We start from the raw sequence: 17,255 nt of genomic DNA, 5'->3' as shown, positions 1-17,255 counted from the left end.
GCACTTGTGCTTTTTCTTTATTTAGATGTAAAAACATGGGGCGACTTCACAGAAAAGTTTCTCAATATCTGAGCAGGCTTTGGGAGTACACACACTAGCAGCTAGCAATATAGGTCATTTAGAAGCAATAGCCAGTGTTCGTTTACAACATATGCAATGTTCACAGATGACGGTGCCAACAAACATGTCACCTGCCCCACGTAGGGCAGCACGTTGCCCCACGGCATCGTAGGTGTAGGACAAAGGATAAAAAGGCATGCACTGGCAGCAGTCCTTGTGAAGCTTGTGGGCACATGGAAGTCACATTTCTCAGGCAGTCTTCGTCACATAGAGCAGTGAGCCACCCGTTTTCGAGCAATTAAACGATGCATTTCCAGTGTACAGTTTGCTCAAGTGCACAAGCTTGGGTGACTAATGCGACGGAGAAGCAGCCGATGAATTTGAGATCCGGGGACAGGCGGCTGTCTTTGTCTGCAAAGACATTTAACAAACGCAGAGGTGGGACTGCCCAAAATAATTTTGGAGCAACTGTTGGAGCAAGGAAAATTGTGTTTTGGAGCAGTTTGGAGCAGGTCATTCTGAATTTTAGTGGAACAATAAAATTTGGCAGCGCACTTTGAAACCATGACTAACCACAGAATAAATTAACACAAAGCACGCAGTAGAAGCGTGCTTTGTAGCTCATGACAATAGCCGAAAACGTTCTCAAATTAAGCGGTCTAATCGACATGGTAACATAATTTCTCTGTCACCATATGTCATCGCTGACCCAGATAGCCGCAATAAACCGTGGGCTGGTATAACATGAGCCTACTGTAATCTGTTTTTATTGCGATAGCGATTATATAGACACTCTAAGCGCATTTCTGTCGTCATCGTCGCCATCGCCGTGATGTTCCGCATAAAGTCCAGGGTTGATAATATCAGCGCCGTGAGCCGTATGCTGCCTGTGTGAGTGAAAGCGTGTGAGGGTGAGTCGGCAATGGCTGCTCAGTCTCGCGCGTGCAAGGGAGAGAAGCGGATAGGAAGCATGCAGTCTTCCGTCGCACGCAAGGCACCAAGACGGAGGGAGGGGGAGCGTTCTACTTCAGCGGCCGCTGCTTAATTCGTGTGATAAATTCGTGTGTGCTGTGTTTTCACCGCTTACCTCATTCCAGTGTTTTAACAGCGAGTTTCCGCAGTCGTTGAGTGAGATGTGTTCATGTCTGCCTGTGCACATGTCAGACTATACTTGTTAATTTAGTTAGTAAGCGAATGTTCACAAGTTTATACGGCCGATAAAAATACTACTATCTTTACTTGGTATAGCTGTCTACTGATTTGCTATCGCAATCGACACTTCACCTTTTGGGCAGAACTGACTTTTTATTGCAAATCCGGCATTAGCCCTTTGTGATAGTAAAAACGGCTCGGGCCTTGCCCACACGGGAATTCAAACAAACTGAAATAGTTTTACGTTATACCAACCTTGGGGACAGAGACATCTGCCCGCTGAACCTGCTGCAGCGTATGCCTTCCTAATATCTAGTTTGTACGCAGCACCCTCAGCCTACTTTTTGTTACGTTGTGCCTCAGCTAGGGATCACCGTGCCACTTGGCCCACTCAACCGTATTCTAGTGCACTCTAAATACAGCCGCCCTGGCCATTCCAACAACAGTCGAGAGCGGCCGCACGCGCACCAGCCACTTGCCGTAAGCATGGAAAAGTTCAGTCTTATAAGCACAAAATTTACGAGAAACTGTGCGGGAGGCGCGTTGCGTGGTGTGCAGAATGTGAATGGCTGCACTCTTTTTCACAGAATGCATCTGCTCGCTGTTTGTGGCCGCTGGTGGAGCACACATGCCAAGGCCGTTCTGGCACAGCATGGCGCAGGAGTTTGTGTTTGTATCAAAATGGCGCAATTGATGCAGGATTCCCACCTCTACAAACGCAGATTGACATGTCTATGTATTCAACTGCCATGAAGGAAGTGCTAGCTGTCCATTGCAAGATTGGAAAGTGCAATGCAGTGCTGGTATCGGCATACGTTCGCCTGGAAGTTAGCTCGTGCACAAGTGGTTCGTTCACATGGACTTGCACTTTGCGCGGATGTTACCTAAACGATTACTTCCCAATAGGTGGTGATTTCAACGCCAAGCATCCGCAGTGGGGATATGACTATCACATGCCCTGTGGATCAGCACTCGTAGACACTACGGAGGCAGCTGACCGAGTGCTCGCGAATGACACTGACTACTCCACCCTCACCACGCTGCATAGTGGACAACAAAACGTGATACCGAACCTGACGTTGTCCACATCAGCCTACATGAAAGACTGGCGATGCAATCCGGACGCTTGGGGCAGTGACCACTATCCAGTGTGGATTACTTTGAACATGGGACAAAAATGTGTGGCTGGACTTACTGTATGCATGATCAGATCGGATGCCTACAAAAGGCATTTGCAGAGCAACCCAAGACTGTGTCCTTACGAGACCGGGTTTTGCGCGCCCTGCGCAAGGCCACTACTGAGATGGAGGTAAGAGCTGATGATCCGGCGCCAGACATCACATGCTAAACCTTTGGGATGCATGCAAGCGAGCACAGCTGATGCATGCGCAGAATGTCCTATGATATCACGACCATGTGCGACTTCGATGTCAAACCGCCATCACTAGAAGATATGCCAAGCGCCTGTATCGGCAACGTTGCAGCCAGAACTGCTCATTATTCAACGAAAAAAACTGGCCTCCATAAGGTGTGGTACACGTTGAAGGCTATGACAGGTCAATGTAAAACACGCAGCGCTATTTAAAATGTCTTGCTCAAAACAAGGTGAGACAGTCAGCCAACTCCAAGATGATGCTGCAAAGACGTTTTTTTCCTCAACCATTGAGGCCCTCGAGCGCCAACATTTACCAAAAAACGCCAGCAGTGACTAACGAGGGCATCCAGGCCCCATTCTCACTCTTCGAGCTTGAACAGGCACTTTTCTTCATCACTACCTGCAGCACACCAGGCCATGATGGCGTGATGTGGGCGGCTCTGCACAATCTTGAAGACTACGCCAAGAAGCAACCTCTCAATGAGTGTCTAAGCGTGACTGAACGAGGACGTAGAAAGAAACAAACACACAGAGACAGTGGTAACTTTCAACTATAGATTATGTTTTCGCACACATCGATAAATATATACCGAATGAGTGGAAACGAACGAGACAATAAAGAACCTTCAGTGGTGCATGTCTATGAACTGTACAGATGTCTAAGGCATGATCAAAACATACACTGCAATAGTTACAACGATAAAATGAGGAATCAAATCTCTTTTTCAGATAGTGACACTGATGGCTTGCTCATGCACCTTTCCTCTAATTTTGCAATTTCATAGGCCTCCACAATCTTGACCCTTGTTTTGTTTGTTTCTGCTCATTCGATACATATTTATTGATGTGTGCGAAAATAAAATCAATACTTGAAAGTTAGCGCTGTCTCTGTGTACCTGTTTCTACGTCCTTGTTCAGTCGTGCTTACACACTCTATCACGGATTCAAACCAACTAGCCGGCCAATGTGTTTTTTCTCAATGAGATTAATGCAGCGTGAGTCAACGGTGAAATCCCAGCAAGATGGAAGCATTCGATAGTCACACCCATACCGAAACCATACACACAGCCAGATGTACTGTCAAACATGCGCCCTCTATCGCTCCCACTTATTATGAGTGAGTTGACACAGCAAATAGCCTTGACGTGCATGTCTCATTTTCTAGAAACAGAGGATCGCTTTCATCCGGCAAAGACAAGGTCTCGACCAAGCCTTGCCGCTTGTGACAGCCTCCTGCTTGTGAGGGAGCTGTTGCATGTACTACAGGCCATACGAGACCCGCAGCAGTGTAGACTGAGCCAACACACACCGCACATACCGCATGCACCGAAGTGAAACTGAAGCTCCTTTACTGCTGCGCTTCAACCAATATGTGCGCATTTGCAACACAGGGCTGCTGGACACCCTATCAGCTCTCCAAAGCATTGAGGAAACTAGATGATCGCCTGCTGAGTGAACAGACATCAGAATACCGTCCTCACCGATTGTTGGCTCAGAAGGCACTAAAGGCACTTCTGTCCTTTCTGAGAACCTTTGGCTTGTGCGAGCGCCTTTGACTCTGTTGTACTGTTCGTGGATGTCTTTCTACCCCCATCTATCTTTCTCTCCCTTCTTTCTATTCCCATACTCCCCTCCCCCAGAGCAGGGTAGCCAACCGGACTCGAGTGGTTAACATCCTTGCCTTCCTTTTATCTCTCTCTATCTCTGCTATCAGCTCCAAGCTGGTTTTAGGGGCAGCGCCTTCTACAGGAACGTCTACTGTGCTGAAAGAAGGTTGGTCAAGGAAACTGCCACCCGAGCATCCTCATGGTGGTGGACCTCCAAAAACCTTGTGACACCGTGACGCATGCTCCTTCCTTCAATAGCGATCTTTTTCCGTACGGGTTGATGGAGACGTTAGGAATGTTTACCCAAGCGTGGTGGGAGTTCTACAAGTCATCCCTGCTCTTTAACCGGTTGAGTGACTGGAGGCCATTCCCAAACTGGGCTTCACAATTCATGCAGATAACGTCATGCTATGAACTGCATCCCGACCAACTGATGATCAGCAAGACACCCTGCAGGTGGCACTTGACATTACCAACCACTAACTGCCACAAACTGGTATGTATGCCACCATCTCCAGAGAAGACAACAAACGTGGTGATCTGAAGCTCAGCACAGTACATAGCAGCCCTTCCGCTCACTCTCAGAGGTGAAACACTGCAGCGAGAGGAAAAACCAGAGCGCATTCTCAGGATACCTATTGACCACATGGGCAAAGGAAACGCGTGGCTTGCTGACCTTCGTTGGACATGGCACAAGACTATACACCTCATAAAACAGATCTACTTCCGTATGGATGGTGCTAGTACCAACGTATGCTGAAAACTTAGAAGTGCTTTGCTGAGATCCTGAGCGCTATACGGAGCATGCTCTTATAATCTGCTTGCTTGACACTGGACACAACCAGAGGTACTTCACAGAGCAGCTCTTTGAGTCATCACAGGGCTCCAGAAATGCCACACATGGGTCAAGGAGCTGCACCGATATGCGAACTGGACCACCCTCCACGAAATCATCAAAGTATCGAAGGTAAGCCATGGCAAATGCTTGAAGCACACCAGACAAGGCAAGGCGCAACTGGCAAACATGGGTGAGGACACACCAACTTTACCCCAACTGCCATCGGAAATTCCACTGTGGAACGGCATGGGTACCCAACATGCACACCGCCGTGCAGCATTCGCTGTGCGTCAAGTGTGGAGGTTGGCAGATGCATTACCAAGCTAAGAACAAATGTACACTAACGCAGTTTTCAACTTGCGCACCAGTGAAGGAGCGGTCACCTACCACGTACTCAGTTCTTGTGCGACACATTCTGTCTGCTGATGCCGACAGCCCAACGGAACTTGAACGCAGGGCGATAGTCTGGGCTGTAGACAAAGTCTCAAGCAGCACGCAGGCAAAAAAACTAGACATATTCACCAACTTCCAATATGCGCTGCATGCCTGCAAGTCTTGCCACACAACCTCATCAGAAGTACTCCTTGTCAAACAGGCCTTCAGGCATGCCGAGGCCTGTGGAGTCACTGCAACATTAGATTAGATCCCTGGTTGCCAGGGCATTGAGAGAAATTAAAGAGCTCACGAGGTGGGGTGCCCTTCTTTGCAACTGAATCGTCTCGTAGACACCATGGAGGCAGCTGACCAAGTGCTCGTAAATGACACTGACTACTCTGCCTTCGCCATGCTGCATAATGGGCAACAAAACATTGTGTCTCCCAGAATCATTCGGTAACCCTCAACATCGGCACAAGCAGCACGACAAAAGGACCACCGTACAACCCAGATGAAAGCTCCCAAATAAAAATGGTGGGCTGCTGCTCTCAGAGTAGCAGCCAACCGATGCAAGAGGGAACTCCATGTGAATGTCCCCCAGACCCACTTCCCACAGATCTTCTCAGGTTGGGGCAGGTGCTGCTGCATAGACTTCTCTCTGGCTTCCTGCTCACACCAGACGTGCTGGAGCAATGGCGGTGGTACCAGCCACACCGGGAAAGGCACCCTTCTTTCCCGTCTTCTGACTCCCTTCCGTTGCAGGAACCCGGTCCCACACCAGCCTCTGTGTACCAAGAAGCACCCCAGGAGCCAGACAGGTGCGCCGACTGTGGCATGGCCACGTGACCATCCGCAGCCCATAGGTTTTGGGAGTAACAGTGCCATGCTCAGCAGCGGGACCGCCACCTGAGGGCGATGCGACTGTCATCCTACGACGAGTGGATTAAGCTGGTGACCAGATTAGTGGATTCGGACAGGGTTATTCTGAATTTGCTCCTGGGTACCACCAAGGATGTAGAGCTCCTAGGACGGCTCCAAAGGCGCCTCCTCCCTACCCTTCTTATTCCACATAATAGGCCTTCGAGCCATCCCTTAATAAAAACATTTTTATTATCATCATCATTATAAAATGCACGATTCTTAGATTGTTGACATCTGTCATACTGACACCAGTAATGTTAGTTTTTGATTTAAGGCCTGTTTAGGCAAAACTAACTTCAACAGGTTACAAACACAGTTGCCCACCGATGCAGCAGTGGCATTCTTTGGACCTGCTCGTTCATTTGGACCTACCAGCGGCAGTGCCGCCCTCTTGTAGAACCAATGCGTAATGGCGAGTGAAATTCTGGCTCTTTGAATATACTATGAAAAACCTTTAAAACATTTCCATTTGTCTGCACGATTGATCATCCTTGCTACAGCTATAAAGCAGGGTGCCTGTTCACAGTGTCTTCACTGTGAACAAAGTCAGCAACATTTTTAATACACAGTCAACATCCTAAGTATTAAAACAAAATTTAGTGTTTGGTGGCGGCGGCAGCAGCAGAAGTCAGCTACTAGCCACCTACAAGAACAAGTTATCAAGCTGTGAGCATTGTGATATCATATTCTCGTGTACTATATATTTGCAGCCTCCTGCCAGCATCCCATGCACCCAGCTCACATACTGATATTGCTGCATTTGTCCCAGATAGGGTCTGTGACACTCAGTCAAGGTTCACCTCTTTGAAGGCCTCCATGATCTGTTCTTCTTCCACATCAAAGGCCAGGTTGCTGAGGAAAACAGTGCGAATCTCCTTGAGTGGGTCTGGTTTCACAACCTCACCGTGCTTGGGTGGCTCCTTCTGGCCCGCACTCTGTTCCTCTTCCTCGGCTATGCAGTTGGCAGGAAGGAACAAAAGAAAGAGAGAAAAAAAGAAGGAAGACAGTTCAGCAAACTCATCCTTGAGAACAGTCAATGATGCCGCTTCACACTTGGCTGTAGGAACACACGGCGATTCCACAATGGCTGTGAGCATATTTTGGTAGCTGATTTTTTTTCTTCTTTTGTACATTTTACTTGACCGTTTTACATGCTCTGTAACACTGTTACATGGGTGCGGTCATATCTGATCACGGGGTCATTTCATCACGAGTGATGACATATTTTGAAGGGTTGGCCAAGGAAAAGCCGGAAGCAAAATTGCAAGTTTCAGATGTGCCAGTGAATGGTCATCCAAATGTACTGGCAGCACATGAACTGATTATCTGCAATGGATATGTCATTATCCGATTGTAACTTTTAAGGCTGAGTGCACTTCCTTATAGTGCTTATACTGTGTGTATGTGGATTATGCGAATCCATGCTTTCTGTGGAAAGAATGGATAAGCATCATACATAGGGTGGGCGTTGTAGGCAGCGCTGCATACCATTCTGTGCCTGTGTAAAATAACATATCCGACTATGAAGAGCGATGCGTACAAATGCACAGGGACATTTTCCCACCAGGGATCTACATTTTCAACCGAGAGATTTGAATCATAGTAAAGTACCAGCTGTGCCTGGTACCTCAGTTTGTTTATGCAGTATACATAAGCACCTAATACTTGTGTTGCATGCATCATGTTCATGTAGCAACACATAGTACATAATGATGGGCACTGTGTATTTTATTGCTTCTTCAGTTTTCCGAGCTGCTTGTCCAGGTTCCTTGATCTGTTGGGTTTGATTTGGCCCAGTCAGCTTGTGCATCTTACATTCTTATCACTCACATTATGTCTAAAGATGAAAGCTCTGATGTTCATGATATTTCCATACACGGCATTTCGCGTACATGGAAAAGTGAGCAGAGTGACCGCTGCCACCTTCCTCACCGCAATTGATTCCTTGGTTTTGGTCAGGTGTTTGACGTCCCAAAGTGACGCCTGGCCACGGGAAACACCACAGTGGAAGTTTGAGGATAAATTTGACCACCTTGCATTCACTAGAGTGCACCACAGGCTTGTGCCTTGCATGGCTACTTCAATCGAGGCTCAAACCTACAACCTTACACTCAGAAAGAAATATACCAAGGCTACTGAATTGCCCGAGCAGTTCGATCTCTGAACTTGGACCAGATGCGAAATGAAAACATAAAACACACAAAACGCTGTTGGCGCTCTGTCTGTGAGTGGTAGTGCGCCCATGCCAGCTGTTCCTTTGGATCCCTAGATTCTAACCGTGCCTGTAAGGTGAAAAACCTCGGAGGAGTGCCTAAAGGAAGATAACTATGCAGTGGCCTTCACCTGCCATGGCTTGAAGGCTACGATGAACGAGAGGAATAAGGAAGGATGCAATGAACACAGGCGCTAACCGACACAAAATTGTGCCTGGTGCTATAAGACGGAAAACTGAGCGAGTTCGTAGGAGAACAACCCAAGAAATTAGAACACAACACAAGAAAGAACTGAACATCGCTGCTTGTGTCGTTTAGTTACTTCTTGCGTCCGTATTGTACTTTGTTGGTGCAGCTTTCGTATCACAAAGGTTGCACATCCTTTCTCATCCTCCTCCACTTGTGCGCTGCCCTCTTCAGGTCATAAATGACCAACTACGAATCCCAATTCTTTATGTTCCCCAACCAGTTTCTCTGACACGACTTTCACAAGCATCTGAACACAAGACGGAAAAAACGAAATGCCCTATAATACAGGATGCATGTAGGTGCAAGCACATCGCAAGGCACATGACAAGTCCACAAAAGGGCACTTGACCTTCATCCTGTCTACCTGTCTGTGTTGTGCACGTGCATGTGTGCGTGTGTGTGTGGCAGCAGTCTGCCACATTTGGTGCCAATCCTGGCTGCTTTCCGTCCACTCCTCAAATTCCTAACCCTCACCCTTTGCACCTCATGAAAATACTTTGCCTTCTACACTGAAGTCAGGAAGTGTAGGCAGAGCTTTTACTAAACCACACTGTCAGCTGTGAATGACATGTAGTTACTAGAAGTTGCCCAGATCATCTAAAAATTTTTGTTCTGGAATTTTCGTTGGCATTTGTTGATCAAGTGAAAGGCGGATGAGCATGACCACGGAGTGTCCAGAAATGCACGTTTCCCACACACCGTACACAGGAGGGCTTGGTTCCATTGCAATTCGTAAAAATCAGGGCTGAACTGAACAAAATTCAGACAGGATCACGGCAGGCCACAAATAATTTGATCATTTGAATAAGAATACATTCTCATAAAGTAAGTTTATTTTTATTTATTTCATATACCTCACAGGCTCCAGAAGGTGGCACAGATAACAATTGTGGAGCAAAAACATGTTTTTTGTTACATAAATATGAACAGAACGAGAATCAAATGATAAACAAAGAATGTGGAATAAATAAAGATAAAAAGAAAGGTAGGTAAACTAACAGTTGTTAGCTCTCCAGTGTACAGTAAAGCAAACAATCTTAGCACAAAGGCTTACATAAGTACACAACAACGAAGTTAATAACGAAACTAAAACAGATACTTGTTTTTAGCTAAGTACTAGCCAAATATTACACTGATCTTTTGTCTCAAGGTTAATGGGTCGTTACTGTCAGCGATGTTATCAGGAAGAGCAATCCACAGCACAATCGCACATGGCAAAGCTTCTTAGTGCAGACTTGTACAATTGGGGACAACCATTTGCAAATGATGAGTGTCGCAGAGGGGCTTCTGCATAATGCTGCTAAGCTCGAGGGTGCAGGATCAAAGCCTGGCTGCGGCGGCAGCATTTCGATGGGTGGAAAATGCAAAAACGCCCGCGTACAGTGCATAGGGCATAGGTTGAGCCCTTAACACCCAATCCCAAGCTGTACTCATCATGGGAAGTTGTACCAATATGGCCAATGACGAGCCATGCTCGTTTAGCTTGATGTGCTACTCTCACCGCCACACACAAGTTCTGGTAGGCATTGATGGAAAGCTGCCTGCAAAAACAGCCTTTTAAAAAATAAAAAAATGACAAAGGATTCTAACTGGAAACCAATCAGGTACTATATTTTCAGAATGAGAATTACAAAGAAAATATTACTATACATAAAAAAATTTGCAAGTTTCAGAGGTGCCAGTGAATGGTCATCCAAATGTGCTGGCAGCATATGAACTGATTATCTGCAATGGATATCAGGGTGTCTACCAAGTTGACATTTCCAAATTCTCTGAGTTTCCCAGGTTTTCCCCGAGTCCCCTTGCCAAATTCCCTGAGTGACGCACAACTATTTTTTATGTCAAGACGGGCTGAAACCACATCGCCCGATGCTATCACTCTCTAGTAAGCGTATGAAATTTTTTTTTTTTAAAACACGACTTATATTCAGTTTGAATACTAAGGAGTACTGTTTATGTTATTCGAAAAGAGAATAGAAAGGAGGGGTTAGTAAAATGCACAGCAAATAAAATGTCTTAAAAAAAATTGCAAATCGAGTTAGATATTCTCAAATACGAATAAAAAGAAGATGCATACAGAAGCAAATATTTTCGAATATGAGCTATTTCTTTCAACTGATAGCAAGATCAGTGGTATCAGGCCTGGACTTTGCCACAATTGAGATTCTCTCCCAACAGCTCATAATTGACAACCTCAACTGTCCTGACATACTCTCAGCCCGCATACGACGCCTCAGTGTTGTGTTTCACTGATTTAAAGAGTTTATTTTGGTTTGGATGAGGGACACCTGCATCTCGGCATCAGCCAACACTTTTGTTTATTTGAGCTCAAGCTCCTTCAAAACGGTGGCAGCACGCTTCCTTTCCTGTTCATTCCTCAATATGTAGGTTCTTTCTATTTTTGTCCTCCTTCCGCCACTCGTTCACCCCACAGACCATTTGAAGCATTTTCTTGGTCAGTTGCACAGTCCAAGTCGGATTTTTAGAACTCTCTAGGGGCCGCGGAAACGTCCAAAAACTCATTCAGTTGGAAAAAATAAATGCATGTCATTTACTGCCCTTAAGGGGCTCAAACCGCCACAGGCACATTTGAAAACGTTCTGAAGGCCTGTCGGTACACGTATTAGGCATATCGGTGCTCGTACTGTAACAGGAGATACTGGATGCACGCGTGTATAAGTAAGGAATACATACTGCGTCCCGTGGCAATAGTCCCTTCCCACTCCTGTTATGCTTCACTGCAATACTTTTTCGTATGCTTCACCAAGTAACATTTTTGTGAAAAGGCGAAGCTGACTTTCAGGAACCGGCATTATGCAACGCACAGTGCTTTCCAAGCTTCTAAGCCAATCGCGAGGACCACAAAGGTGCAGTCGGTACCATTGCTGGCAGGAACGAATCCTTTCAATGAAAAACATGGCGCGTAACAGCAAGGAGCTTAATAGTGAACGTCGAAGCAGCTATAGGGTCTAGTGTTGCCGCATTGGTGGCTACGGCTGCCAGCAGATCTGCGTGCGAGAGTGCCGGTTTGAGGTGGCGAGGTGATCAAAATGGCAGCAGTGGTGGCTTTGATTAATGCCGTTTCGGACCTGCGGTCACGGCAAAAAGTCCGGGAAATCGAATGGCGAAGGGTTCTTGCGTCCAAAATTTCAGACGTTCTGATACACTGACTCTATGGGGTACGTGGTGGTGCCACGAAGGCGTCCAAATTATCGGGCATCCGGAAATTCGGTCGTTGACTGTACACTGGAAACTACTCCAGCCTTCGACAGGGCGTAAAAGACGATTCATTATGATTGCTGCCTGTTACTCGAGCCAGCATTACCACGACTTTCGACCCTTTCAACAAAATTGCAGCTAATTTTTCCTGATACAGGTACAAATTCTCTGAGTTTTCCCTGAGTTTTTCCAGACTACTCAAAATCCGTGAGAATTCCCAGTTTTCCTGGTTTTCCTGGTCGGGAGACACCCTGAACCACCTTTTTTCTCGTTCATTACATAACGAGGGTCTCAAATCCGGCAACACTGATGCCTTCAGGTAGCAGGTTGGGGCTTATTAACCAGTTGCCTTCACTCAGAAAGATCACATACTTGTGACTCTTGCGGCAGAAAGGATGTTCCACATTCGTCGCCAAGATTTGTGAGTGGTGGCGCTGGTTAACACTCCCAAGGTTAGTTCTAGTAGTAACATATAAATACCCAAGAAAGTGGATGGGGAAGCAGCGTCATGGTAGCTCAATTGGTTAGAGAATCGCACGCGTAATGCGAAGACGTGGGATTGTTCTACACCTACGGCAATTTTTTTTTCATCCACTTTCAATTCCATTAATTCATAATTTCTTTGTTTCAATTAGTAAGCAGAAGTAATTTCTCCTGTGTTGTCCTTGGTGTCTTTGTTTGTTGGCCTCTGATGATCTCATCCTGCCAGTGCTTCATGCCACAAATCATGCAAGAATCCCTTCAAGCAGGAGAAAAGGAAAAAAGAAGTGCTGTCCTTGTCTGGAGATATCACAAAAAGCACTTATTATTACCTGAAACAGTTACTGAAAGCTGACTTAACCAACTCAAATAACCGGCAAATGCGAGCACTCGCACGTGTCGGCCAGCTACCCAACATCGGATCGAAACTAATATTTTCACGTGCTGGTTGAGGCCTGGCACGACTGCAAAGGGTTAAACTGATGGTCCAGAAACTCCTTTCCCTAAGAGCAGTACACAATGGGAAGCAGCCAAAGCCACTGAGGTAGAAAAGAAGTTCTACCTACTTTTTTGTTTCTTAGAAGGCGGTTCCTCTGCAGCTGTTGCCACGGCTTTGGCAGCAGGCAGCGACGGCACTTTGAAGCCATCTTTGTCTGTTTCCAGCTCCTGAAAGAGTACGACAAAAGTCAGGTGGAAGGGAGCCAATCAACGGGTCAATCACCATCACTGGAACAGAGTGACAAGCATAGGCACCTGCTAGTGAGGCTAAGAGCTCCAAACAACGCACCACCTTGCAACCCTTACCCTCGTATTCAGAAATGCATCTTAACTTGAAGCCCATGCTTGACTTGATATAAATGACGCCTGGTGCGAACGCCCCCAAGACGCTCATTGCATTTCTTTTGATGCGTTCACGACAGGCGTCATTTAGATCAAGTCAAGCATGCGCTTCAAGTTAAGATGCATTTCTGAATACGGGGGTTAGGATCACCACTAGGTGCCTTGACCGGCTCACTTTCCTTTGGCTTCATGTCATCTAGCAGAAATGTTGACAAGCATCTCAAACAGAACTATTCAAGAATGCTTCCTTATAAATGAAGAAACAGGAAGGTTTTACTCATTACCAAGGCATGTGACACTGCTTCTTGTGAACTGCCATTGGCCCTAGTCCTCTATAAGTTCCACAGAAGACCGGAAACCATGAGACAACAGCAAATCTGTGCTCATATACATATATGCATATGTGTGCAAATATTTTTCATCTTTGCATATTTTATATGGAGGCTTGTAGGTAGTAGTACGCTGATGAACTGTGTAAGGCTCAAAGGCCTTGTCAAGCTCAGCTGAGCTTTTTTTCCGATACCCTCCACATTCTTTTGTTTTGTTTGGAAGTGGAAATAAGATGATTTATTGATTCATTTCAGCAGGCTTAAGAGAAGCAATGCACCCCCCCCCTCCCCCTGCTATTTCTGTGGACACACCTATGCTGATTACCGTATTACCCACAGTATCCACATATATGTTATCCACATATGTTCATATATATAACATATATATCCACATACATGTTATATGTGCGTGTCTGCAGTTCCTTGCTATTTCATGTATGCACTATTTAGGCCCTCAGCAAGTTCTTTCAAGTCATGTTCACAAGAATTTTTAGGACCCCTTAGTGCGGTCCTGAACCATCCCTCGGTCTTGGTGAAAAAACATAGTCCGTGACTAGCATACCCTGCTGGGAACATCTCAGCCAAGTTTTGCAGTCATGCCCGGCCTGGCGCGTGGAGCTCGCAAGTGGAGCATGACGTCACCTTTCTCTCAAACACTACCTTTTCAACAGAAGCCTGCTCCTCCCGTTTTTATGGACGCTTCATTTCGTAATATAGCAGATTCCCATACGTGGGTGCTATTGGCCCATAGCTGACATCAACAAGAAGGGTGTTTGCATCAGTGCACTTCTTCCTACTGTTGCTGTGTATGTTTAATGTCGAAGTTTAATAAGCCGGCTGAAGCAATCAACAATCTGCTTTCGAATTTTGATAATACTAGTTACATACTTCCTGAAGAAGCCGACTATCGTCTGATCACGCTCGGCCATGGCCACCCATGTAGGAAATAAACTTTGGCCACCTTGCTTATCAATGTCACAGCCATTGGGTCTTGCTGAATTTGACTAGTTTTGAACACTCAACTAGCCTATAACCACGCAAAACTTAAGGTCAGACCACACGCACGCTTGCCAGTGTGCACTGACGCCTGGCAGCTCTTGGTTAGATGCCTTGGCAGACTTCGCTTCATATTGAGATATTGACAGTGCTTCAAAATGCACAAGCTGGATGTGGCTACTATCCATCAGTCAAGCTGGTGCAGGACGAAGCCAGTCCGCACCACATAGCAGGGCCAGACTCGAGCATATGAGTGCTCGCACCCGCTCAAGCCCCATAGTGCACAAAGCAAATAACTTTGCTTTTACTGAGCACACTGAAGTACTTTTTGCAGCAATGTATTTTTGAAATAGCCTATTTTAACTTCAAATGCATTTCTCTGCTTCGATAAAAAGTGGTTCAGGGCCCCTTTAAGTGCTACCGCTCTACCCCTTGCCGCCTCTGGTTCGCACCTGAGTGTCAGGAGGCTCCCCCGGTGGCTGTGCTTTCCTCTTGGCTTGGCCGGGTGGCACCCTCTGGAAAACCTTAGCCTCAGCTTCTCGTCGCTTTTCAGCATGCCGTTCCGCCTTCCTTTCGGCCTTTTTCTCAGCCTTCTCGGCCTTCTTCTCAGCCTTCTTCTCGGCTCGGTGGATCTTCTTCTGGGCCTCCTGCTCTGCTTCCCGAGCTGCCTCTCGTGCTGCTGCCTGGTCAAAGCAATAAACAATAGCATTACAGAGTGTCAGCCATGGTACATGCCTCCCCATTTCACCAGACTACTGGAACAAAAGTTATGGTGGCATCTTTTGATGCTGTGCATGCAAGAATGTGCTTGAAAGTTCTTCTGTTCTAAGCAGGAAAACTCTTAGAATTGGAAAGTTATCACTGCTACAAAAACCTTTACACATAAAGGGAGGAGGACGCTGTTGAACAATGTAATACAAGGATTCACAACTGAGCAAGTGATGCTCAATACTGCAAAGACAGAGTTGATAGCTATCTAATGAAGCAATAAAACTGCATCTTTTCGTCGATGAAGAGGTGGTTAATTACAAATGAAATTCTTGGACTTTACAAACCAAATCCCCAAAATGGCTGTGAGGAATGCCATGGCAGGGGGACTCCCAAGTTATTCTCACCCCGTGGGGTTCTTGCACCCAATGCACGATACAGAAGCATTTTTGCATTTCTCTCGCACCAAAGTGGGGCCGCTGCTGCCAAGATCGAGCCCATGTGCTCCTGAGCTAGATCGATCTAGCTCAGCAGCAGGACGCCACAGCCGCTTAAGCAACCACAGCGGGTCAGTAAACAGTTGTGCACAGGCTGGATCTGCCCGAAAAGCCCATAGACAGCCCTGCCCGTGAACTAGGTTCGCATAGCCTAACTTGATCTTGACTCAGGCACCAGCCTGGCCATCGCATTCTTTTGTTGGGCAGGCTGAGTCACATGCAGAGCCCTACTTGAGCTTGGAACGTGGATAGCATCTTTGGATGCTGACCTCTGAAGGATGCAGTGAAGTACACTCGAATGTTGTTATAACGAAACGGGATATTACGAAATAATGGATTCAGTCGAACCTCAATATAATGAACCTCAATGTAACGAAATTCATGGTGTAACAAACTATATTTTCATTTCCTGATCTTAGCTGCATTGAAAACCGTGTATTTTCTTTCACGATTTCACAAAGTAATTTCGTGACACAGTTTTGACTTAACGAAGTTTTCAGCCACCTCAAGCGTGAACTTGCGAGACTGTATGGCTAGTTCATCTTACAAAAAACTATAAAAATGTTGGCTGAGGCAAAAGTTATTTTGGAACGTCTTTCTGCATGAAAAGTATGAGTGGCAAAACTGCCGATATGCAGGTGCCGGTACACATGCGCCAGTACGCACACGCCGGTACGCACGGGCCGGCAGGGAGGTACATGCGCTGGTAGGCAGGAAACACTGCTGCACTATTTGTCGCCTTGGTAAACTACTTGCACAGGCAGCGGGGCGCATGGCAGCTCGCAGCGCTCGGAGAAACGCGAGACCTGATGATGCCTTCTGCGCAACACGGATGGGGAGGGAGTGAACGCACAGTAACGTGGTCAAGCAGACAATGGGGGGGGGGGGGAGAATGCATGCATCTCCTCTTCTCCTGCATACAATCTACGCATTTCAATTTCTTGCACCTCTTTTCAATGTCCCCCCTCTTTGAGCAGGATGCAGCTCAAGCATTAAAATTATGCTGTCTGCCACCGGCAATTTAAAAAATTTATAACTAATTTTGAAGCACCAATAGTAGCAGTAGCACACGAAATGGTAGCAGTGACTAACATGCATGGACAGTCGAAATGGTTGGTGCCTTCACATGCACTTTGTTGTTCCTTGTCTAGTGCTCACTATCGCATAATTTGAACTTTCCAAGACATGGTGTAAAGCGCTCATGTGCGTTGTGACTGCGAGTTAGTGGTCATCGAGTGAGATCTGTTAATGTTTGCCTGAGAACCCGCGACGCCGATAAAGCTACGATCCTTACCTTGTGTAGTTGTATCTTTACTATTGTCATCAATGCTTTGCCTTTCTGGCGAAACTGCAACTTTTCTTTTCTTGTCTTTCTTTCATTTTTTGCTCAGGACGA

The 17,255-nt window shown here is 46.4% G+C and overlaps 1 protein-coding gene across 2 annotated transcripts in view; it reads right to left on the bottom strand.

Annotated features, from left to right (window-relative positions):
• LOC142576334 (spliceosome associated factor 3, U4/U6 recycling protein-like) overlaps positions 1–17,255 on the bottom strand; it is a 101,692-nt gene that overhangs the window by 21,312 nt on the left and 63,125 nt on the right. For both annotated transcript variants that reach the window (XM_075686425.1, XM_075686426.1), the window contains exons 15-17: positions 15,107–15,337; positions 13,056–13,155; positions 7,129–7,280 (exon numbers count right to left, since the gene is read on the bottom strand). In XM_075686425.1, coding sequence (XP_075542540.1) covers positions 7,129–7,280; positions 13,056–13,155; positions 15,107–15,337 — 483 coding nt within the window. The remainder of the gene's footprint in view (positions 1–7,128; positions 7,281–13,055; positions 13,156–15,106; positions 15,338–17,255) is intronic.

The sequence above is a fragment of the Dermacentor variabilis genome, chromosome 3 (assembly GCF_050947875.1).
Source record: "Dermacentor variabilis isolate Ectoservices chromosome 3, ASM5094787v1, whole genome shotgun sequence".
In the NCBI taxonomy this organism is placed as follows: Eukaryota; Metazoa; Arthropoda; class Arachnida; order Ixodida; family Ixodidae; genus Dermacentor; species Dermacentor variabilis.
This window is presented reverse-complemented; position numbering and strand designations above follow the sequence as displayed.